The 23,404-nt window shown below is 42.6% G+C and overlaps 1 protein-coding gene across 13 annotated transcripts in view; it reads left to right on the top strand.

Annotated features, from left to right (window-relative positions):
* Positions 1-4,264: 4,264 nt before the first annotated feature.
* DOCK3 (dedicator of cytokinesis 3) overlaps positions 4,265-23,404 on the top strand; it is a 184,135-nt gene continuing 164,995 nt past the window's right edge. For 10 of the 13 annotated variants that reach the window (XM_085590124.1, XM_085590129.1, XM_085590125.1 and 7 more), the window contains exon 1: positions 4,266-4,769. In XM_085590124.1, coding sequence (XP_085446250.1) covers positions 4,733-4,769 — 37 coding nt within the window. In that variant the 5' untranslated portion in view covers positions 4,266-4,732. Of the gene's footprint in view, positions 4,770-23,404 lie in introns of all 13 variants that reach the window. The other 3 variants (XM_085590130.1, XM_085590132.1, XM_085590126.1) reach the window with 1 other exon arrangement.

The following is a 23,404-nucleotide window of genomic DNA, read 5'->3' on the forward strand; positions in this document are numbered from 1 at the left end:
AGGAATAAATGATGGAGTGACAGCACCATGCTGGGAATGCTGCTGCTGGGTGGAATTCTGCTTCCTTTCCTGCCACTCTGAGAAATGTTGAGGGCTCGGAGCAGATTTGTTTATAAAGAACTCCTTCTGAATTAAAAATTTGGAAGAAGTCTTAAGAGAATGGACTTTAACATCCTCCCCTGAGTACTAGTCAGAAATCATCCCAATTAAAGGTGTGTGAAGTTGTGGGGCACACACACTGTGATGCTTTGAGAGAAAATCTGTCATTTGCTGCATTTAGATTCCTAAGTTGCTGGTTTGATCCCTCATAAGGAAGAAATGGCCCTGTGCAATAGGACAAAAAATAGAATTTGTGTTTGTGCATCAAAACCTGAGAGCTCCTGCTTAAAAGTTTTAGAAGATGACTTCACCAAAGGAAGAATAGCTCAGTTCTTGGGACACCAGAATCCCTTTTGAGGCATAAAGTAGAAACACTTGGTGCTTCAAAAGGACCTGTGAGGTCATCACAAATGATGATAGAGTGGATTTGCTTTGCATCTCTTTGTTTCTCCCTGCAAGGTGAGGAATTCATAATTTAATGGGAAAGTAAAGTTCAGTGGCTTAATTCATCGTAACAACAGGGGAAAGAAACAAAAATAAAAAGTCAGAACCTCAATTGTAGAAAAGGATGGAATATAATCAAATAAATTGTCTGGTCTGTCACAGGGAGTTGAAATTCATCTCTGATTTTTTTTTTTTCTGATGGCAAGGGTCCTGGGCCATCTTACTGAAACTGAGGCTTGAAGTAATAACAGAAGTTACCAGCAACCGTAGGCCTGAGAATGGAGAGAAAGGGCTGCACTTCCCTGAAAAAGAGGGCAGGAGGGTGATATGTTCTGTGGTACCTGAAGGCTGGGATAACTGAGAGAAGGCTGCTTGCAGGGAGGTGAAAGAATCTCTCTGCTTTCTGCACTCTGACCTTCCATTGTCCCTTGCAGAGCATTTGAAAGGATTGTGCAGTTCCCTTGATCTATTTAAGAGAAAGAAACTGTGTCAAATCTCTCCAATCCCAAGCCAGCTGTCTTTCAGATCACATCTATATTATGGTAAGACAGGACAATATAGGGTGAACTCTCTAATGTATTTTAATTAACACTGTGTTAAACATTGCTGCATGCTCTGTTTGGATAAGTGTTACAGTGAGCTCATGGACACTCTGTGTCCCCTTCCCCGGGACCCTGTGACTCTGATCAAGATAACCCTGGACCCCTCCTTCCTGCCCCAACGGGGCTGGTGGAGAGCCAGGGAAGCCCACCCTGTCCAAAGTCTGTATAGACCCCTGACATTTCCTGTTCGTTCTCTTTTGCCCCGCTCTCCCCTTGGACACCACAGAATAAAGAGAGCTGAACCAACGTATTTTGGGGTAAGAGCCTCTTTTGGGAATCTCTGCCATCTCCTGATATTCCTCCCCTCACAGCCTCAGACCTCTGGGCCAGCCTGATATCCAGGGGGCTGTGTGAGGGGGGGAACGTCAGATAAGGACAACTGTGTTTGCAGTAGCAGAACCATAAGCAACTCACAATGCCTCTGACAGGACAACTCCTGAGCACAGTGGACATTGAGTAACTTTACACAGTGTTTTTCAGAGATATGTGCTTTTCTGCTGACTTGACTTGTTCATTTAAATAAGGTCTTGAAGCTTGTATTTGCCTTTATTTCAGTACAGTGCAACACAAGAGCTCAGTGACAGAACAGCACCTCAAAGACTTCTGCAAGGGGAGGCCCCTTTTCTCTGAAAACCATTAATTCTGGGATCCACAATGTCCACCAACAGAAGCTCTTCTTGTAGGAGCTCTGACATTTACATCAGATTTTAAACTTTAGTTTGATTGCTGATGCCAATTTTAAAAACTTCTTAACAAAACCTTACTAGAAGTAGGGTTTGGATTCCAATTTTGTGTAGTGTTTTCAATGTGCAAACTTTATAAAGGAAAACAAAAACAACTCTAGAAAAAAAAAAAAAGAAAAGAAAAAGAAAGAAAACCCTGGGGCATATAATCTTGAGAATTTCTTGGTTTTGCTTGCTACAGTACTTCTCTGCTTTTCCTGTGCTTTCCACAGTAGTATGAATATTGAAGCTGGCAGGAGTGAGCTCTGTTTAGAGAGAGAAGAGACAGCAGAAACAGTTGTTCTGCAGCAGTGGCTGTTTGCTTTGGTCTCTCCTTTGCACGTGGGTAATCCTGAATTCCAGCTTGGTGCCTGGGAGATTTGTGGCTCTGCCTCCGTTGGAGGATGAGATGTTTGTTCCTTCTACACTTAAGCTAGGAGTGTTTACTAAAGCAATCAGTATTTCTGTGGAGGTGACAGGAGCCTCGTTAAATGGGTGGATGCAGAGATCAGAGGAACAGGTGTAAATATATTTGGTAACTTTAACTTAAGCAAACTTGCATTCCACTGACTCCACAGCTAAGTACATTGACTTTTTTTCTTCCTGAAGTCATGTGGCTCATACGGCCATCTACTGACTCTCTCTGAAAACAGGAATCACCAGCAGCAGTGCAGAAAAGGGTCAGGAATAAACATGCAATAATATGTGTTGTGTTTCAAATACAAGTAATCTGCCATCAGTGTGAGTGTCCCTGCTAATGCTGTCATTTGTATGCCCATGACCATACATATGGCCTTTAAAGTGCTTTCTGTATGCTATTAGGTCCTGGCAGGTCCTATTCTGTTCAGCTGTTTTGGTGTCCTCCTCAGAGTTTGCTAAATTTAGAAGGGTCTCAGTTCCTAAATTCACCTTCACTCTGAGTTTATTTTAAGGGAAGAGCCAACTCAGATATGGTTTTAGTTTGGAAAAAAAATATGCTGTATTTTTTTTCTTAAGTAAGAAAAATATCTGTTAAAGTACTGGTCAGCTTGGCAGCAAGAAGAATCCTTGAAGGGCTGAGACTGTGGAATAAAGAGCCTGGAAGAATTAACCAATTCCTATCACTGCAGAGGTTTTCTGTTCCCAAAGTACTTGGAAGAGATGGAAAGGTATTTATCATTGACATATACAGAGTTAAAAAACCAAAAACAGTTTGTCAAACCCTGGAGCAGCCTATCTCCAACAGATGCAACTCAATGACTTTGTCATGCTTTGTCCCTTCAAAAAGCTATTTCTGCATGCTGTAGGAGTGCCTCAGGAAGGGAAGGAACGGAGCTATTGTAAATACAAATGCCTAAATGTGAATATGAATTAAGGTAGGATAGAATAAGTTGGTGTTTTAAAATGAATAATGTACAAGCACACTCAGTTCTTGGCCACTTGCTGTTTGCTTTCCACACAGGAAAACAAAACCCGACATCCCAAAGCCAAACCAAAACCCAAACAGAAACCTGGCCCTGCTCGGTGGGGAAACAGTAGTTGCACGTGTTAAAAAAATAAATAATGAAGGTTTCCACAGCAACCCAAGTTCTGTAAAGCAAGTTGATGACTTCCATTCTGTTTTATTATATAATCAGAGAACAGATATTCTATTAAAAGTGTTGAGTACATCTGAAGTTATATTGTTAAAAAGTTTAGTGCAATCCTAAAACTTCAAATCAAGCAAGTTGTTTACAAAGGTTTCTGAAAAGGCTGTATAAAAAGGGTTTTGGCAGAGGCTCTGACCAGGGCAAGGGCACTGGTCCATCAGAATATTGCAGGGAGTAAAATTTCAGTTGCAGGAAAACTTTTGTATAACTTATTTCAGCTTTTCCTTTGCTGTGAAGAATTCAAATTCAGTTTTTATGGAAGGAATGGAAGCTGAACTTGGGAGATGAAATCTAAAGGCTGTGTCCCGTTTTGGGTACGTGCTCATTGCGGAAACCGTACGAATTTCACCAGCTCTTTAGAAGCTCTGGAGATTAGTAATACCGACAAGAAAACGGAGCACAGTATCAGCCCAATTTCGATCTAAACGCTGGCGGTGCCTGGGACTGGCGGTGCGAGGGGCAGCTGAGCGCTGCCAGGGGCTCGGGCAATGGCGGGCAGCGGCCGGGCCGTGTCGCGGGCAGCCCGCGGCGCCGGGCGGGGGTCGGGCCGGCCCCGCTGCCGACCAGCCCGACCGGGCGCGGTGCTGCACTGCGGGCCGGGCTCCCGGCAGGTGCGGCGGGGATGGGGTGGAGCGGCGATGGGCTGGGGCGCGGGAGGATGTCCCGGGCCCGGCCGCTCCCCGTCCCGCCCTCAGAGGCCGCGCGCCGCCCCGCGCCTCGCGCCCGCGCGCGCCTCGTGCGGCCGCGCGGGGAGGGAGGGGGGGCGGCGCGAGCCGCGCGTGCGCGCCAGGTCCGCCGGGAGCGCGAGGGGGGGCGCGGCAGCCCCGAGTCCTTCAGGCGGCGGCGGCGGGAGCGGGGGCTCGGGAGGAGGAGAACGGGAACGACGAGGAGGGGGCCCGGGGCCGCCGAGCTCCGCGGGGCCGCCGCGTCGGCAGGGCCGGAACCCGCGGGGGCCGCGCGAGGAGAGGCGCCGGGCCGGCGGCGAGCGGCCGCGGAGGGGAGCGGCGCGGCGGCCGGTACCGCCCGGGCGGGCGGGGGGCGATCTCCCCCCGCCCCCCGGCAGCGGCGAAGCGACCCCTGAGCACAGCCGCGGCCGGAGCGTGGGGCGGGGGCTGCCGGCGCGGCGCCCCCGCTGAGCGCGGGGAGAGGAGAAGCCGCCCCCGCTCGATGAGCGGCGCCCCCCCGCCCGCCGCGCTCTGCCCGGGGACCGGCGGCCGCGGCCGAGCCACCCAGCAGCATGTGGAGTCCCACCGAGGAGGAGAAATACGGCGTGGGTAGGTGCTGCCGCATCCCTCCCCCGCCCCGCGCACCCCCTCCTCTCTCTCCCCGCCGGCCCCCGGGGGCTGTGCTGGGCTGTGGGGCCGGCCGTTCCCCTCCCCGGGGCTGCCCCTCGGGGGGAGCCGGGATGGGGCAGCGCTGCCCGCGGGGCTGCGGGCGCCGCCTGCCCTGCCCTGCCCTGCCCGCACCGCTGGATGCGCTCTGCGTGTGCCTCGGTTCGCGTTATCTCCCCGAGCGCCGCCGCGGCCAAGCGAGAGACAAGCGGAGTTCGGGGGCCCGCGCTGGGGTCGGGATCGCAGGAATAATCAGAAAACGAGTTGCTGAGCCCTTAATCTACTTAAGCGCGCGGTTCCCTTTTCCCTGCGTTTCCATCTGCGGAGCGAGGCGATGCGTGGATGGAGTTGGGAAGGGGCCGGCGGCGCCGCGGTGTCTTTAGGGGGCGTCGGTGCTGCACCTGCCCGGCCGCGGGGCTGCGGCGGGGCCGCTGAGCGTGCGGGCTGCGCTGCTTGCTCCTCGCCTCGGCAAAGCAGATTTTACAGGCGTCTGGCATCGTGGTTGCTCTAATCTGAGGCATCGCCGTTGGCGGCTTTGGTTTGTTGTTTTAGCGTATAAATCCCTGATAAGAGCGGAAATGTTACCTCTAATGAAGTGGAAGATACAGAATTCCTTTTACTTTGCTTTTGCTCATTTCGATTTAATTTTTTTTTAACTGTTGACTTGTTTTATAATAATAAAGGCTACTACTGCTACCCTGATTAGTTACTTAAACGCCTCATTAAATTTATAGTTATCAGTTGTGCGTATTGATTTTTAAGTTCCACCGTGTGTAGTGATGATTGATTTCTACAAAATATTTAAAATAGTATCAACAAATTTGCTACATGATCTGTTAACCAGAACTGTTAAAGTGGGATTTTGGCAATTAACTCGTGAGAATTAGAAGCCTTAATGCTTCTTTGTTAAAATGCTTTTTGTTACTTTAATAATAAAAAAACCCGTCTTGTTAATTTTTCATCTTGTACAGCAAATATTTTGCTTAGTACATCCCACTTGTCTTCATAGTAAAGAGAGATGAAGAAAATCACTTTTGTTTAAAAATAAAATCAAATGCAGCATCAGATGAGAACCTGTAAGTGTAGGGTAATATAAACAAGTGGCAGAAAAGAACACCTGGAAGTCATTGCTTCCAATCCTGTTGTTGTGTCTGGTCACTGGGAGTATCTGAAGTTAACAAGCCCTGTTACATCCCAGCTGGATGCTTCAGGAATACGAAGGTGTTATTTTGCTGAGGTTTTTTTAATGTAGTTGATGCTTTTACTTTTTTCATACCTCATCTGCTGGGCAGAGGCCACCTCTGTCTGCTATAGTTGTAATGGATGCTTCAGAAAATCATTACCTGTCTTCCAAATCTTTGTTGTTTTCGTACGTTTCTGTTGTTTTTCTTTGCCGTGTTGCAGGGTTTGATATTCAGTGTTTGTTCTTGTGTTTGGCCCATGTGCTCAAATAAGAAAATCCTTGTTTTACCTTGATCCAAAAAAACAGGTGAACTAATTTTTTTATGCAGATATTTGAAATGAAAAGCTGGGAAATCTCCAGTCGGGTTGTAAACAAGTCTGGAAGAGGCATGTGGAAGGGAGAGCAGTGAATGAAAACAAGTGTGATTTCAATGATGTTCCCTGGGCTGGAGAATATTCCTCTAAGGATGGGGATTTTTATTTTGCAAACAACACACCTGTAGGTAGGGCTGAGCTGTGCAAGTTTTGGTGATCTCTAGGCAAGCTTTTTTTATTCTTGAGTAGCTTTAATTACTTTTCCTGTAATTGAAATTTGTTGATAATCCTCCAGAGAAGGAAAATAGGTGAAAAATGCTGCTTATATCTGGAGTTTAGTTACTACAAGTGAAGAGTGGCATATCAGTCTTTCAAAAGTAGATCTGTCATTGCTGGCTGGAAGGGTTATTTTTGTGTATTTTGAAGCAAATAGTCTGCAGAAAGTGTGGACCTGAGGGTTTGCTGCTGGGAGGTGCACTAGCAAAAAAAAAAAAAAGAGGGGGGGGGCAAAGAAATAGCAGTGTAAATTATCCTGATTCCACAAGTAATATGTACAAAAATAATCTTGGCATGACTCACTGTTCTGAGCTTATGCCTTTGGGCTTTAGTAGTTTGGGTTTGGTTAGAGCCTCTGTCCAAAAAAACACTGCATGTTTTATCTGTGCTCCTGCTAAACCATGCAAAGTTTTAAGATTTGCCTTTGGGTTAAGGCAATAAACTTTCTGTCCCTGTTGATGTGAGCTGAGTTGGAGAAAAATCAGTTATTTCTGCAACTGGAATACCACCAAGAGGTTTCTGGTGGAACAGAAAGGAACGTCAGGGCATCCAGGCCCTAGGCATAGCTGTTCTTGTGGACCAAGGAAAGGGAAAGTGCCATTTCAAATGGTTAATCCTGATGCTGTTGTCTTTGTTGAAAGTAAGTTGTGCTCTGTTGCCCTACCTGGGTAGCTGGCTCAGAGGTGATAATTTGCAGAATTGATCCTTCAGAAAGACACCACTTTCCCCTCCCACACCTGTCTGCTCAAGGGCTTTGTGTTCTGCACTGGCTTCCAGGGAGTATCAAAGGCATTTCTGCTCTGCTTGCTGGGGCCCCTCAGCTTGCAGATATTCATGTGCTGCCACAGGCTCTTGGCTGCAGGAGAATATGTTAAATTTCCTGATGGGAACGTTGGTGCCTTTTGGCCAGTTCTGGAGTTCTCTGTGCCTACCTGCAATCAAGAGAAGTTTTCCACACTTGCATTGTAGAACACCATTGTATTGCCCAGTTCTCATACAAATCACTGCATGCATCTGCAGCAAAGATATTAAAAGATTGCTCAGGATATTTCTAAATAAATTAAACACTCTCCTAACAACCTTGAAGATCTTTGATTTTATTTCTCAGCTGCTATAGCAACTACCTGGTAGCTGTTGTGAGTAATTCCCCTCTATTTAGAAATACTTATATTCAGTGCCTCTAATCCTAACTCTACTTTTAAAACTTGAGACTAGCTGAAGCAAAGCAGACAGTTCTTCCACAGGTGCTTAAGATGGCCAATTATGAACACAATTAATAAGAATTCTGAACTGATTATTGAAGAAAATGCTCTCTAGCCCTCTAGTGTTTTAGTATTTTTAAAGCAGTCTGTCTCTAAGAAAATATTTATTAAAGTGATCTGTTTAGTTACTTTAGTCTTGAAAAGTAAGTATTAAAGATTCATATATTAAAAGAAAAAGTTAAATAGAAATCTTTACACAATAGCCAAATGTTGTTTACTAAAGAGCTGATTATGTCAGTAGGCTGTCAGTTTTTACTCTTTTATTTTTGTGCAAGGAGCACATTTAAGTGGCTCTCAGGAAAGCTTTTTTGGTTTTTTTTTTTTTGTTTGTTTGTTTGTTTTTTTTTAAATGTAATGCTGTATCAACAAGCCAGTTTGTATGGCTGAACATATAAAATATATATGTATTAAGTCACAGAGGAGAAGGAGAACCTGCCTGCATCAACAGAATCTGTTCTTAGTTTATTCAAAGATTTAGGGTTAAAATCTGTTGAAATGCTTTTTAATTTTTTTTCCACTGCTTACTTTGTAACAATGAAAAATAAATCCATAAGCATAAGTACATACAACTAAACTTTCCCTTGTTCTTACTAAGAAGGGATGGAACATCACAATGTCCTAGTTACGGTTTTGTACTGCAGCTTTTTGATCAGTATCTTGATTTTATTTTTTTCCCCCCTTGTCACTAAACCTTGGCTTGCACACTTCCAGTTCATATTTATGCTCATCAAAACAGGACTGCAGAACTTAGGAAAGCCTTCCTTGCTCAGGGCTTTTGGCACAAGACCCTGCCTTAGCTGTTCACACAAGAGGCAGCTGCTGAAGGGGGTTATGAGTGGCACTGTGGTTTCACTCGCTCACTTGAGTGGTTTGTTACAGGTTTAAAAACGAAAAGTTACAGAGAGGTAAAGTCCCTCTCCCAAATTAGGAAAATGCTCATTGTTTTTATATGGGAAGCAATCTCAATCCTTGCATCAGGTGCTGTGCTAGGGACCTAGGTTATATTTCATTTTCTCTCCTGTGTCCCTGTGCCAGGGGATGTAATTGTCTGGCAGCAGGAGGGAGGTGACTAAGGATATTCTTCAGGGCTGTCTTGGAACCAAAGCTACGTGCAGGGATGCACTTTGAAACCTTCTGTGCTCCACTGCTTTGGGAGGTGGTACAGGTACCTGGGGACTTGCTCAGGAAAATGGGATGATCCAGGGATTGGAGTAATTTTCTGTTCAGTACTTTACTCCTAAGGGCCTTTTTTTTTTACCTGTAGGCCTTAAGAATGAGCAAAGGAATTTGTCAGTCAGGGATCATAAAGGAAATGTATATGTGTTATTTAACTGGATGGGAAATGAATCACACCTTGAAATGTCTCTGGAAAAGAGCAGCTCCCAAGATGCATCTGATGGGATACTATCATACAGAGAGGAGAGGTTACCAAAGTGTTATTAAATGTGGTGGGCAAGGTGAGCTCCAGAGTAGGGTAAATCTGGAATTCTGTGGGTGCTGATAGAACTTGGAGATTAAATGTCCTGTTTTGTGGCAAGAAATTAATATATTTTGGCTTGTCTGTCCCAGAAGAGACTAAGCCAAAGACATTGTGGTTAGACCAGCTCTCATGAAGAGCTGATTTGCAGAATTGGATGAGAATTAACCTGTCTACTTTGAGATTATCCAAATACTAGTTGTCCACAAATGCATTTGCAGTAGAAATTAGCCAAAGCTTTCTAAATACAGGAGGAATGAAGTTGAGAGGCAAATTACTCGCAAAGGCAAGAAGTGAGATGTGTATGTTTGACAGTTCATTGCATGGCTTGTATGGGAGTGTGGGGGTGATCCTGGAGTAAGAAGTGATAGCAGTGCACTGTGGGGTTTAAATTTAGATGATTTGATGTGTTTTTTTCTGTTTCTTTGTTATTGTGCTGTATTAGGTATTCAGTTAAGACCTGCAAGACTTCAGCCACTGGCCAGCAGGGTGGGGACAAAAGCACTTCCTCCTCAAGCTTATCCCCAGCACAGAAGAGATTTTGTTTTTAGAATGATTTTCTAAGGGTGAAAATATTTTGGTGTTCAGGCTTTCTGCCCTCACCTAACAATGCATCCAGTAACAAGCGACATTTGGTGATGTGAGTTGGCAAACTTGGACAACTTTTCCTGCTTGTTTAATGGAAACAGGACTGAGTGGGGAAGAACTTGAAACTGGAATTTCTGTGCATAGTAGTGCAGATTAAAAGTTTCTGACTTGATGAAAAAAAAAGGTTAATGAGGTTCTATCAGGTGTTTCCCATGTGCTTTGGGTTTAACTTCATTGTTCAAGTGTTCAGAGTGAAATTAGTGAGGAAATTTAAAATAATTTCTCTTTTGAACCACTTAGGGTAGGGGGTAGAAAGTTGGGTGTGAGTATGGGGTGAGGGTGTAGGTTGTGGTTTGCAGCTGTATGTGGGAATAGAGGAAGGATGACTTTTAATTAGTCCTCTGAAAGCAACTTCCTTAGGGCACAGCCAGTGGCATAGCTCAGCTGGAATTGAGTCCCACTATCCTTGCAAAGCCTTTTTTGCAGCAATTCTGCCTTTAACAACTCAGACATCAGGGAAGCATGTAAGAACTATTACCAGAACTTGTAATTATAAAATTCTCTACCATGTATTTGCTGGCATTTCAAAACCCAAAAGAGGGGGATAATTGGGAATCAGGAAGTTTTCTATGTTCATATGCACAGTGACATGTAGATAGACTAGCTTTTCTGATTAACACATCAAACAGTTATTTGGAAGTGGTTCTCATACAGAAGAGCTGTAACTGCCTGATGGGTCCAGCAACTGGTGTTATTGGTGGCCATATGTATTCCATAGATTTGTTCTCTTGAAAAATAGGAGCACTTTTCTGATGTGGGTGTGAAAACACCAAAGAACAGGAAGTCTGTGGAAAATGATTTAGCTCTTGAAGAGACTGATGCAAATTTTCCCTCCTTCTCCAGAGAAATTTTTTTTTAATAAGTGTGGTTACTAAGTTTGTTGTGTTCTTCTCTCAGCTGTACTATGCATGTGGGAAGAGGCCAAAGGAAGCATACCATGGGATTTCGGTCCAAAACCAGTTGTGATTGACAGTGGTCTTTCCACTGATTGTTTTTAAGTTATGAATCAACCTTAATCTCACAACATTTCTCCCTTTGTTCTGTTTCAAAATCTGTCTGCTCACTGAACATCAAGGCAATACAAAGTATCTCACTCAAGTGCCTGATGTTAGAATCAAACCTCTGTTCAAGTTTTTCCATGTCAAAATGAACTTTGTGAGGTCTTCTGAGATCCTGAAAGGATCTCTGAAGAAACATCTCTGAAGTTTTTTGGTCATAATTCCTTCCTCTTAGACATGTTTTAGTTTTGTTCAAAAAATAAGTCCTTAGTCCAAACTTAGGGAATGGATTTGGAAGGCTGGGAACTGAGGCTTTGAGCAGCCTGAGTGCTTTCCAGTGCAGTTGTGAGGTGATTACTTATTCCAGGGATAAGACTTCCCTCCATCCCTCTTCAGCTTTTAACTACTTTTTCTTTTCTTGAGTCTTTCTGGATATTAAGCCTTAAGAAAAGCTTATGACAAGTGGTGCCAGCTAACTCTTGGTGATTAAAAGCAGGCCTTTGTGCTTTCAGAGGTAAGCTGATGTTCTCTGAAACATCTAGACAAACCTTTATTTTTATTTCAGTACAAAGAAGCTTGGGCACTAAATGCTTTTAGTGTTGGCAGTAGGCAGTTGATGGAGTGCTGAATTATTTTCTTTTTGTTGAATGCAAGTCCCTGAGCTACCCAAGGTGCCTGAGTGTAGCACAGAGTGCTTTGGCAGGTGCCTCACTGTTCTGGAAACCTCTTGTGGCTGTGTTTTTGAGCAGCAGGACCCTTCTTCCCTCTGAAAGTGTTTGTGAACAAGACGCTTATGGGTACCTGCACTTTTAGTCTTCTGAACCTGATAAAGGAACCCTTGGACTCCTGTCAGAGAAACCCAGAACTGTTCAATAGAAGGCAGTTGCAAGCAATATGTGACTGTTGGGGTGTCGGTGCGTGTGGTCCTTTGCTTTGCTGGGTTGGGTGCGATGTGGGCTTCCCAAACAAGGGGTGAAGGGAGCAGAGAACCTTTCATAGGAGAATATCTCAGTGCTGGATACTCCCTGTAAGGAGCCATGTGTGTTTCCAGTAACTGAGCCTGGATGTGGGGGGATAGGAGGAGATGTTTCTGTTTCACCCACCTCTTCCTTTGTGGAGAAAAATGCCTGTGGAAGTATCTTTAGAAAGCTGCCCACTTCACCTAGGCACTGCTTTGTGTGTGTGTGTGTCTGTGTTGTATGGACAGAGAGTAGGCTCAGCCAGAGTGTGACAAGTAATTCAAAAATATATGAATTACTGGAAAAAAGGGTTACTGAAAACTGTAGTTTGAACTTTGGTGTATCTTTGCGTTTTGTTTCTCTCTCTAAATGCACACAATCTGAATGATTGGCAACCTGAATTTTGATAAACCATAGATACAACAGTGTAGTTCTGCTGGACCTGTTAGAGGAGGATGAATGTTTTTGTGACATAATCTTGCCCTGACATCTGGTGCTGTCAGAATGGAGCTGGACACTACCCATGGGCCTGGCATGATGAGCAATGAGAGGAATCCTCTCCATGCTTGTGCCTCTGTTTAAAGGTGATTCTGTGAGGCCATTCCTCCAGCAGGGCCTTGTTCGAGTGGAGGGAGCTGTCCTGAGACCTGGAAAGGTCCTGGCACTGCTGTGCTTGGCTTGGCTGTGTGTGCAGAACATCCACTGGAAACTTGACTGCTGGGGAAGCTCCCCTGGCAGTGCACAGTGATCTCCATCCACCCACCCATCCCTGTTGCTATAGGACACGTGAAAGCACGACGTGAGCCACCTGCTATTTGCTAGGTAAAGAAGCAAGTTTATTCTCTGACTCCGTCTTTTATACTTTCCTAAAGGTGACATTGGATTGGAGAGTGAATGGGCCACCTCTCCAAAGACATTGGATAAACCACTAGTACATCAAGTGTTCTTTACCTCCATAAAAGAATGTAAACAATATGTTGTTTACAGAAATTGTGTGGGAAAATTCTCCAAAAGAATATAAACTCAGAAGGCTTTAGAAAGTCTTAAGAATCAGGGTGACACATCCCTTCATCCATCCTCCTGCCTGCTGCTCCAGCTCAGCCCTTCCCAGTGCACTGATCTGAGGGGAGGAGCCACTTGTTTTTCTTTTTAACAGGTAAGTGTTTGGTAATCTTTGTGGTCCAAGGGGTTTATGCCAAGGAAGATTGTGTTTCAAGCACTGGTCTTGCAGAAGCAGCTTCTGTTTGGACTCTGGGGCAGAGGAGGTAGGAAATAGGCTTCTCTCCCTTCATTACAGCAAGGGCCCAAACTGCAACTACTTGTTGGGCTTGTTTGGTTTTGTTTTGGCTTTGTCTCCCCACTACTGGAGTGACTATCTTTCTGCCAGAAGACCATATTCTCCTTTATATAGGGAAAAATAGTTTATTAACTAAAAACAAATAATAGCAAAATAAACAGTAATTATAATAATAAAATAAACCTGTGTGGAGGACACAGAAAGAGAAAAGGAGGATTTCCCCAACATCTCATATGATGTTGATAGCATTAAATAATGCATGTTTGCTTCAGTCAAGATTGGAAGAGTTAAAATCATGAAAAGAAAGCATCTTCAAATGCTATTTGTCTTTTCTTGTATTTTAGTTGCAAACCAAAAAAGTCAAAGTTCTTATGGGTGGATTGATAGGTTTCATAGATGTCTTCAGCAAAGTTCTTGTGTGACAGCCTGTATAGGCTGGCCCTATTTATAGAATTTTCAGCTAAAATGCAGGAGCTAGATGCTGGTAAATATACTTTTATAAATCTGCCCTATCCTTCCCTTCCTGCTGCTCGTGGAAAATGTGCAAACTGACCATAAATGCCCAGGTAGCTTTATTAAGAACCTATTTAACAGATAGACAGGAGGTCTGAAAGTCTCACTCTGTAGCCTGTGCAAAATGGGATGGCCTGGAAGGTGCTGTGGAGTGATCCCTTAGGTTTTGCACGTGTGAACATGAGCCAGTGGTGTTCTCCTCTAGGTAGCCACATCCCTGACTGTACCAGCGTGGTGATGGAAATTATCTTTTCCTCCTTCAGTTGCTCTGGGGCTGCACCTCGCAGTACAAGGGGTGAGGTGAGGAGGTGGGAACACAGGGGAATGAGAGGAAGGTCTGTAGCATCCAGGTGGTACAGCCTTTGAAGTGGAGCATAGGAAAGGGTTGGCTCATGGATAGCTGCTGTCTAGGAGGTACAGAGATGACAGGACCAGGCACTTCTCAGAGCTGCAGGGTAAAAGGAGGAGCCGTGGGGGCAAATTCCAGTCCCACAGTGCATGTGGGAAAGCCCTGTAGCAGGGTGCCTGGAGGGGTGGTGCAATCTCCACCCTTCAGGAGAGTCAAAACCTGATTGGTTTCTTCCCTTGTTTCCTGGTGTTGAACAGTTAAGAGTTCAACAGGCTCACGTTTGCAGCGTGTGGAATGCAGCAGTGCAGAGCAGCTCCTCACCTCTCTGGGCAGAGTGTGCTCAGTGTTCTCTTTGCCAGCTGCATATTGGAAAGAGGGAGAGGGTTTCAGAAACTGAAACAGCCTTTGCCTCTCTTTAAAAGGGAGAAAAAGCCTGCTGCATTGCTTCCTGCATAGAGGGAATGATGTATGGGTGAATGAACTGATGGAATAGAGTGACAGGATGAGGATGAAGTAACAGGATAGATCCTGGTGAAGCTGGGAGCTCGAGACCAGTTCCTTAGCACAGCTAAGGCAGTGGACAATACTGTGGGCTTTTGGTCCATTACTTTTCTCCCACCTCCTGCCACCTGCAAAACTATTTTAAACAGCTCATGATTTTTGAGTCCAATCTCTATTTTTATCTTGGAGGGCAGTGGAAGGATGCTTGCAATCCTTTGCTCTGCTACTGAATGATCACCTTTCTTTTCAGGCATCTGTTTCTTTTTTTGCAGGAATATTGTCCTGGTGCTGGTATGACTCAGTAGAAAGAGGCGGTGTTGCTAGGCAGCGGGTGAGCACTTTGCAGATGCCATGTGATGGCAGTAAGCTGCCTTGGAATAATCCATTGGTGGCAGTATTCCTGGCTGAGGTTCTGTACTGCACAAAGAAAGAAGCATCTCTGACAGGAGCAGATGCTGCCTAGCAACTGCCACTGCTCCCCAAGCAGCCTGAAATACCTTTGCTTAATTGTACTGTAATTTTTGCAATACACAGAACCCAAAGTGTAATCCCTTGCTTTCAGTTCTGAAGTATATTCTTCTTCATCAAGATTTGGCATAAAAGTTCATAAAGACCATTAATAAGGTCAAAAAAAATTTAGCCCTCTTCTAAATCATGTCTTTTGTTTAATCTGTACTCTTCGATTGTAATGTTTGGATGGCTTTTAATCAGCTTTTGATAATCTTTTTTGTGTGTGTGTATTACATTAGTGCCTGGCAATTCCAATCGGATTAGAGCCCTGTTCTTTGTCATGTGTACCAGTACACTCTGCGAAAAATGCCCCTTCCGCAAAAAAATCATCTTTTATTTTGGTTTTTAAGGTGTAATTGGATATATCCTCTCTTCCATATCAAAATTATTCATGTTGTCATCTTGCTTAAACAGAGGAATGTTTTAGAAGTGCTGGACCTGGGGTCTGTTCCTGGTGTTCTTTCTGAACATACTTAACTGAATGAGACCTGGACTTGCAAATAAATCTGCAAGTCTCTGATTAATTTCTGGCAAATAATTGAAACCCTCACCCACAATTAATAATTTAAATACTTGGAAGGTGTATTGTGAGGGTGAAACCATTATTGTAGGTATTTGTAGAATAAAATGGATATATTTTTCTTTTAATTTCCTCATGGTTCTGTTCCCTTGTCAAATATTATCAGACTATAACTGTGCAGTCTGTGAAGCTGCCAGGTTTAATCAAGCAGTTCCACAAAGGAAAAAATTAATCATATTGGCCTTTAGCTTTGTTATAAAAATGTGAAAGGATTTTTTTCATCATAAACTACATCTTATTAGCTTAAATTATTAAACCCACAATTTTTTGTGTTCAAGAACTACTCCATTTTGCTGGGAAAAGGTTTGTGGTTCTGAGAGGGGCCCAGACTGGAAGGTATGGGGAGGTTTGGGAAGTATTAATTCAGTGCTGCCCGTAGGCGTGGTTGTGCAACACGGTTGCCTCACAGAAAGGTAAAGCTAAATCTCACCTCTCTCTTGTCCTCTGTGAGATAATTTGTGTCAGTGCTGGTTTTTCTGCCTGGTCATCCTGCCCTAGCCTGGAGATTGTTCCCTCTGCCATCCTTAAATGCAAAAACTCCACATCTGCTCTTCTTGGAAAATACATTATTAAGCAAAGGTAGCTTCGAAAATTCTCAAAACACAAATACCATGGAGTAAAAATTGTTGGTTCACTTGTTTAATACAATTCCTGGGAGTGTTGGTGACATAGGAGCCAAACAAGTGAACCCCCATTTCTGTGTGATGGAAGAGTCGTGTGGAGTTCTGGGCTGATGGGGCTGTTAAAAGTTGATGTGGTTCCACAACATTTGGGTGGCTCCATAGAAGAAAACATATAGAAAATACTACTAAGTACATATATAAAATTAATACAAATAAAAACCTTCTTTTAGGAAGGCCCAGTCCACAGATGTCTCAAGTTGGAGAAAGCCACATCCTTGCCCTGTTCTAATACCCTTCCTTCCCCTCCTTGTTTTAGCCTCTGTTAGGGAAAAGATATTGGATTTAGAACCATCTTTGGTCTCACCTGGTGGCTCTTGGTTACATGGAGCCTTTATTGTCATCTAGGGACAATATTACAGGGAAGAAAATAAACTTTATCTTATTCAGCTCTTAAACCTAGCATATGTTGTGTCATACTAGGCACTGTTATTAGCTGGATTAATGGAAAAATTATTTTTGGGAAAGATACATGCATATCATAATATTAGTTTATCAGTTTGGAGTAATTACATTATTTTCTTAAATATTAAATACTAGATAATTTAATATTGATCTAGTATTTAATTAAATCTTTAATACTAATCAGTCTTAAGCTCAGGGACTGACTTGTGTTCTGTGTTAACTGGTGACAATGAGTAGTAGTTGAATACAAAATGCTGTATAAGGACTGTGAAATTTCAGAGTTTGTGTTTACCCTAAGAAAACACATACTCCAAATTCTTAGCTGGTGTGGTAGAGGTGTGAGTTTAAAACATGCTTATGTGTTACAAAGCATAAATTACCCATCAGAGAACTTGAGAACTTTGACGTTTGTAGCACAGAACACAATTCACTGTCTGCTCAGTGTGATTACCTTGTCAAGGTATTTTGGGTAAGGAGCACTACAACTGCAGCTGTGCCTCTCCCCTGTGTTCTCCCTGCCATTCCTCCTGAAATGGGTTTAATTGAAGGTCTACTGAGGATGGTCAGTGCATAATCTGAATAACTGCATGCTGAGTGTAGTACACTCAGTAATTTTTTATAAAAATTAAATGACATACTTTAACCTGAAACTCATGTTCTGCAAGTGTCATCTAAAAATATTGCAAGCTACCAGAATTTTAATAAGGCAGATAATATTAACAATGAGTTGGAAAAAACTGCCATGAAGTCCAAGATCTATCTTTCGTAAATGGAGATGTGTTGAAAATTCAAAAAATTACAATTTCGCCCCCCCCCCCATGCTCCCCCCCCCTCCCCGATTAACCCATAGAGTCCATTAAATCATGGCCTTACCAACATCTTATGAGAAAGAAAAATCAAAATGTGGTTTAGCATGTTGGATCTGTTCCAGTGTTAATGATTTCTATTGTGGATGTGAAAACTTGGGAAATAAATAATAAATTTTTAAAAGCCCTATTTAATGATTTTGAGACACATAGTTTAGATTTGGAGAAAGAAAAAGAAACAATGTAAACATGGAAAGCTCTTGAACTGATTTTGTTTCTCAGCCCTCACTTAAATAAGTTCTTCTGATTTTCATTGTTACATTTTGAACAGTGAGGAGGGAAAGGGCTCTGTTCCTTTATGAAAATAAACAAATTACTCATGAGCTGAACTGATATTGTGTAGTGTAAATAGAGTATTATGCAAGATCAAAATATTTTTGTAGTCTTCAGTGAAATGTGTAGAAATAGGTTAAAAAAATAAGTGCATGAGAAGCCATATAGTCCTGTCAGTTCATTGCATAACTTTGAGCAAATGCTAAGAAAAAGATGTTTTAAGGGAATGAGCAGCTGGATGTGTTGGGCTGGGTAGTTCTGGTGTTTCCCTGTTGTTGTCCTGAGTTTTCCCACCGTTGCTGTGACAATTGTGACACATTTCTATCACTGTGGTTATCAGGGCATTGACATGCATTTGGGAACAGAAATGATCAGTGGCAGCATTGCAGCCCAGATGATACTGGGTGGGGAGGCTGGGACACAGGAACATGAATTGGAAAGAATTACAAGAGCAAGATACATTTTAAAATATATCATCGCAAAACTGAAACCACAAACTGAAACAATGACACCGGTGAAAGGGTGAAAGCTGACTCAGCGTTTCTCTGCGTTGTGCTCTCCTCTTTGCCATCCCGGTGTTCAGGTGAGCTCCCAAAGCAGTCACTGGCACGGGACGGCAGAACTCGGGCGGTGACTCCCTGATAATCCCGGGATTCCAGCGCCGTCCCATGCCCGGTGTCCTGCGGCTGCAGGCGGGGCTGGAGCTTTCCCCAGGCTCCGGCGCTGCCTGGGACACGGCCTTACAGAGCCGAGGGTGGGACACATGCACACATCTGTCCTCTTGGCTTTGGGGCTTGAGTGATTATTTAATTGCTGTCACTCACAGTATCTCATGAGGAGTTTCACAGTTTGTGCACTGTGTGGAAAGGTACTTTAATTGTGCTTTGAATTTTGCTGCTTCATTTGACACTGCTCTGCTTTTTGAACTGGAAGAGGTGAATAGCAACAGTTCCCTGTGCACCCTCTGTCATTTATCCCCTCTTCACCCTTTCAGCCTTCCTGGTACAGAAGTCCCATCTTGGTTAACAATCATTCACATAAAAGTCCTTATTCAGTCCTTGCTATGTTCTCTCTCACTTCTTTCTACCTGTTCTTAAGCTGTACAGTTCTTTTTGACAAAGGGGAAAACTAGAACATGGGGTTTATTGGGAATTTTATGCAGTACTGTGGGTAATGGTGTCTTCCCTTTTTCCCCAAGACAATATTCTGTGTGATGTGGGGTGGTCTCTGACAGTGGCTGAGCACTGAGTTTTATGGTAAGGCCTCTGACATTCCACTCAGTGTGGCAAGGGAGATAATGATTTTGTGTGTGAGGTGAGGACTGTTCATCCCTCATGGAATGCCACACAAGTGAACAGAACACTGCTCATCTGCCAGTTCTGCTTGTGGAGCTTGGGTCCATTTATAGCTCTTTATTACTCTGAATAGCCTGAGTGGCCTTACAAACTTTGTGGCTTCTCTAAACGATGAGCTTTTTTGGATTATTTAGGAATACTTGAAACAGGAAAGATTCCAACAGAGATCCCTTCAGAGCTTGCTGCTCAACCTGTCCTCACTAAGGGAAATGGTTTTTTTATTTCACGTCACTTTGCTGATTATTTATCTATGCAAACTCCTTCCCACTTTATCCCACTTTATCACAGCCGGGTGCAGTTTTTTCAAGAGCTATTGACGGGGGGCTGTTTGAGAACATGGTTTGTAAAACCTCTTGAATTGTATCAATTGGATCTTCTTTGTTTACATAGCAAGGAGCTGCTTTAGGTGGAGCACAGGAGGAATCAGAGGTGCACAAAGATGCATTGGCTTAACAGGTCCTGTTTATCTTTTGAGGGTGACTTGCAGTGCAGCTGTTTATATTATACTGTGTCAGGGCATATCTATGGGCAAGGAAAAATCTGTCATCTCCTGGATCCTTGACTTTTGAAACCATTATTCCAAGGCCACCTGTTCTTATATGTTGTACCCCACAATTCCTTCATATGTTCTGGTCAGTGAGGGTCACTGGCTGTGTGAACTGATTTGTGCCTTCCTTACTGATAAATTCCAGAGGTGAAGAGGGATTTCCTTCACTGTGGTTCAGTTTAAGTACCACAGATAAGGGACTTCAGTCTTGGAGATAATTCCTGTATCACATGGCATGTGGTGCTTTTTCAAAGCTTTCCTCTTTAGCGAATGTTAGCATTAACTGCTGGCTGAAATGACTTTGTGAGGGGAACTACGACCTCCTTATAGACCTGAATGATGGCAAGGGGCTTCCTATCTGAAATGGATATTAAATATTTCAGCAGTGTGTCCTGGAATCCAAGAGGGATCTGTCAGACCTGTAAACTGGTGGGTAAAAGCTTCACTTTGTGCCTATTTTGATGATGTGTTGCTAGTATGTTCTGGTGACTGAGGACATGGATCTTGTAAGAAATGATGGAAGCTTACGGATTGATGGACAGTTTGTAGGTGATAATGTTGGGTAAAGAATTTCTCTGTGGAAAGGAAAGAAATCAATTGTCAGAGTTCTCTCTGTAAATGGTTTTCTTCAGAATAATTGAATTACTCTATTTCTCATTTATATTTGTGATCATATTTTTCAAATAATGCTGCTAAGAACTGTGTACCTTAAACGGGACTTTATAAATAAGATTGTCTTCCATAATGCATATCTAGCTTAACAAATGAGTAACATCCATAACTTTTTTGGAAGTAACTGTTGTAATAATAAATTAGACTATAAAAGTGCCTTAAATTTCTGTGATTATGTCATAATTGTATGTTGCTTTTACCATTCTTTTTTATTTCAGAAATGTTAAATTTTATTTTTGTTACACAGTTTAGCAAGACAGTTTGATCTATTGGGTCAGTTTATTTGTATTCTTTAATTTTTCCTGACCTTGATTTAGTGTGGCTGGAAAATAATTTACTCTTGAGATTTGGCTTCCACTGTTTCGATAATATCTGTATTGCTATTCACTGATCCTACAGACTGATTATAAAAAATGTCAAACAGAAGAGGCTAACATAATTTATTGATGATTAAAAAAGGAATTAGATTCTGTACTGTTGTATTGAGAATGAAGGGGGAGGGTGTTAAGTTTGTATGAGAACTAGAATTACTTCCTATAAGACGAAAATATATTTAAGTCACCATTCCTGACCATATTTTTAAAAATTATTCTATCAGCAATTGAAAAAAAACCCTGTACTGTCTTTTCCTGATACCTCTCCTTTAGCTTTTATTCCAAACTCACCTCTATTATTACATAATAGTCAGCTATTTGATGGCCAAAGAACTGGTAATTTCTGTCCCAGCCCCGTCCTTGATTCAGTAGCTTTAATATAGTAAATAGTTGTCGTAGGAAGTCAGCTGCTGTTTGTTAATTCAGAGCACCTAATGCAGTGTTAACATGCAATAATACTTTTCAGAGTTACTTGTTGGGCTTGACTAAGACCAGTAGAGTTGTTTTTCCTCCATGATTTAACTTTTCTATTGTCTACAGCCACTAACACCCACATGTCCCATGACTGGTGTCTCTGTCACAAGGTCCATGGCATGTTCAAAAAAGATGAAAATGGTCTAGAAACGGGCTTTTAATATTATCATGCCTATATTCTTAAAATTAAGACTGTATCTAAAATTACTCTCATAAATGAATATCTTATTACTGTATTAACGCTTCTTTGTTTTTTTTTTTTTTCTGGTGTTTTCAAAGGTACCTTGTTACCCAAGGTGTTTGAAATTCCCCTTATTGAGACATATGTGAAGTTTTTAGTGGCTTTGTTGGTTTGAACTAAAAAATCACATTTTAATACAGGACTTTGTGGTATTTTGCAAATCAACTTGTATGTTCTTAATTTGGTAAAATTGCAAATTAGAAAAAAGAGAACATTTTCTGTATTTAAAGGATCCAGCTATCTAAAATACTGAAGGTACAAAAAAAATAACCAAAATGAAAAAAAAAAAAGAAGGAAAAGCCACTGGAGGTTTGATTATGTCCTGCCAGTTCATCATTTCAGTTGTCAGTGTTTCTGCACTTTGGGAGAGGCTTTAAGTAGTTTTTCTTTGGTTGAAATCCATATTTATGATTTCTTCATGGGTGAAGAATGGATGTGGAATGCTGATGAGCTTAGTTTTTGTTGGATTGTGCTGTCTGCATTATTCCAGTCTGGAGCCAGTTGTTGTGTTTCTCCCGCCTCTGATGTAAACAAGAATTTAAAGCCTCATTTAACTGACAGTGACTTCTGCTGGGCCATAAGAGATGAGAGAGCAGTTTAGGTTTGTTGATGAAATTCTGAGTTTTTAACTCCTGGGATTAAATCCTGCATTGAATATCACGGTGGAAATGCAAGCATTTGATGCCATTTTGTTCCCTTTAGATTTTTTTTTCATTCTTTCTTGTATTGGCCTCATCTGGATGTTTGCCTGGTGGGTATAGCTTGTTCTTTGTTTCCCTTGCCCATTATGAAGTGTGTGCAAAGGGTTAAAATGAAGTTTTGTTTTGGTGGAAGTTGTGTCTCTCTGTTTCTCATTATTTCTTAGAAATTCAAGGTTCAAGAGACCTACCTTGTGGTACGTGGTACAGATGGGACTCTTGGGTTCAGTGTTGTTCTTCCCCTGGACTTCAGCCTGTTTGCTTCACGTGCAGTCAGAAGGGACTCGTGGCTTTGGCATGGGAAGATCTTTAGGGAGGAGCTGGGCTCAGCTGGTTGGAGCATGGTGCTGGGAACTCCAGGGCTGTGGGTTTGATCCCTCTATGATGCACTTGAGTTGGACTCAGTGATCCTGGTGGGTCCCTTCCAACTCAGAATATTCTGTGAAATGTGCCTCCATCACGTGGGAACATCTTGGCCACAGCTGGAGTGTTTGCATTCCGAGGGGAGTGAGTGTTCTCTTGAGTTGGAGAAAAGGATGGTGCCCACTGGGGGTCACTGTCTCAACTCTGGAATTCCACTTGTAATGTTTGGGGGTGTGTAGGTGACATACAGGATCTCCTGAGTGTGTGTTTACCTGGAGCAAGGTGCTGGAGTGCCTGCATTAAATCTGAATAGCCTGGGGAAGTTTTTAATGCTGGGCCTGGGGGGAGGTATGACCATACCTGCAATTCACCCTTGGTTCTGACATCTCATGTTTGAGGGAACTACTCATGTTCATGTCCCTGTTGTACTTTGGTAAATGTAGCTGAAGAATATATCATTCTACACTCTGAATTTTTAAAACTTATTTTAAAAATCGAGTTTCATTTAATATTTTTATTTATTGTATTAATATTTTCTGAAACATTGAGATGGGTTCTTATTTTCCCTGGTTAATGAAAATTAAAGATACCTGGAAAAGTGAGATGTGTTATCATGTTAGTGCTTATGAAAAGTACAGATTCTTATTCATTCTTCTGTATGTCTGCTTAAATATAATCTATGGTATTATAGGATTTTTGTAGTCTATTAGATGCACAGATGATATTTGAAATAGTTTCAACTTGGAGAAAAATCATTGCTGGA

The sequence above is a fragment of the Lonchura striata genome, chromosome 12 (genome assembly GCF_050655825.1).
Source record: "Lonchura striata isolate lonStrDom1 chromosome 12, ASM5065582v1, whole genome shotgun sequence".
NCBI classification, from domain to species: Eukaryota; Metazoa; Chordata; class Aves; order Passeriformes; family Estrildidae; genus Lonchura; species Lonchura striata.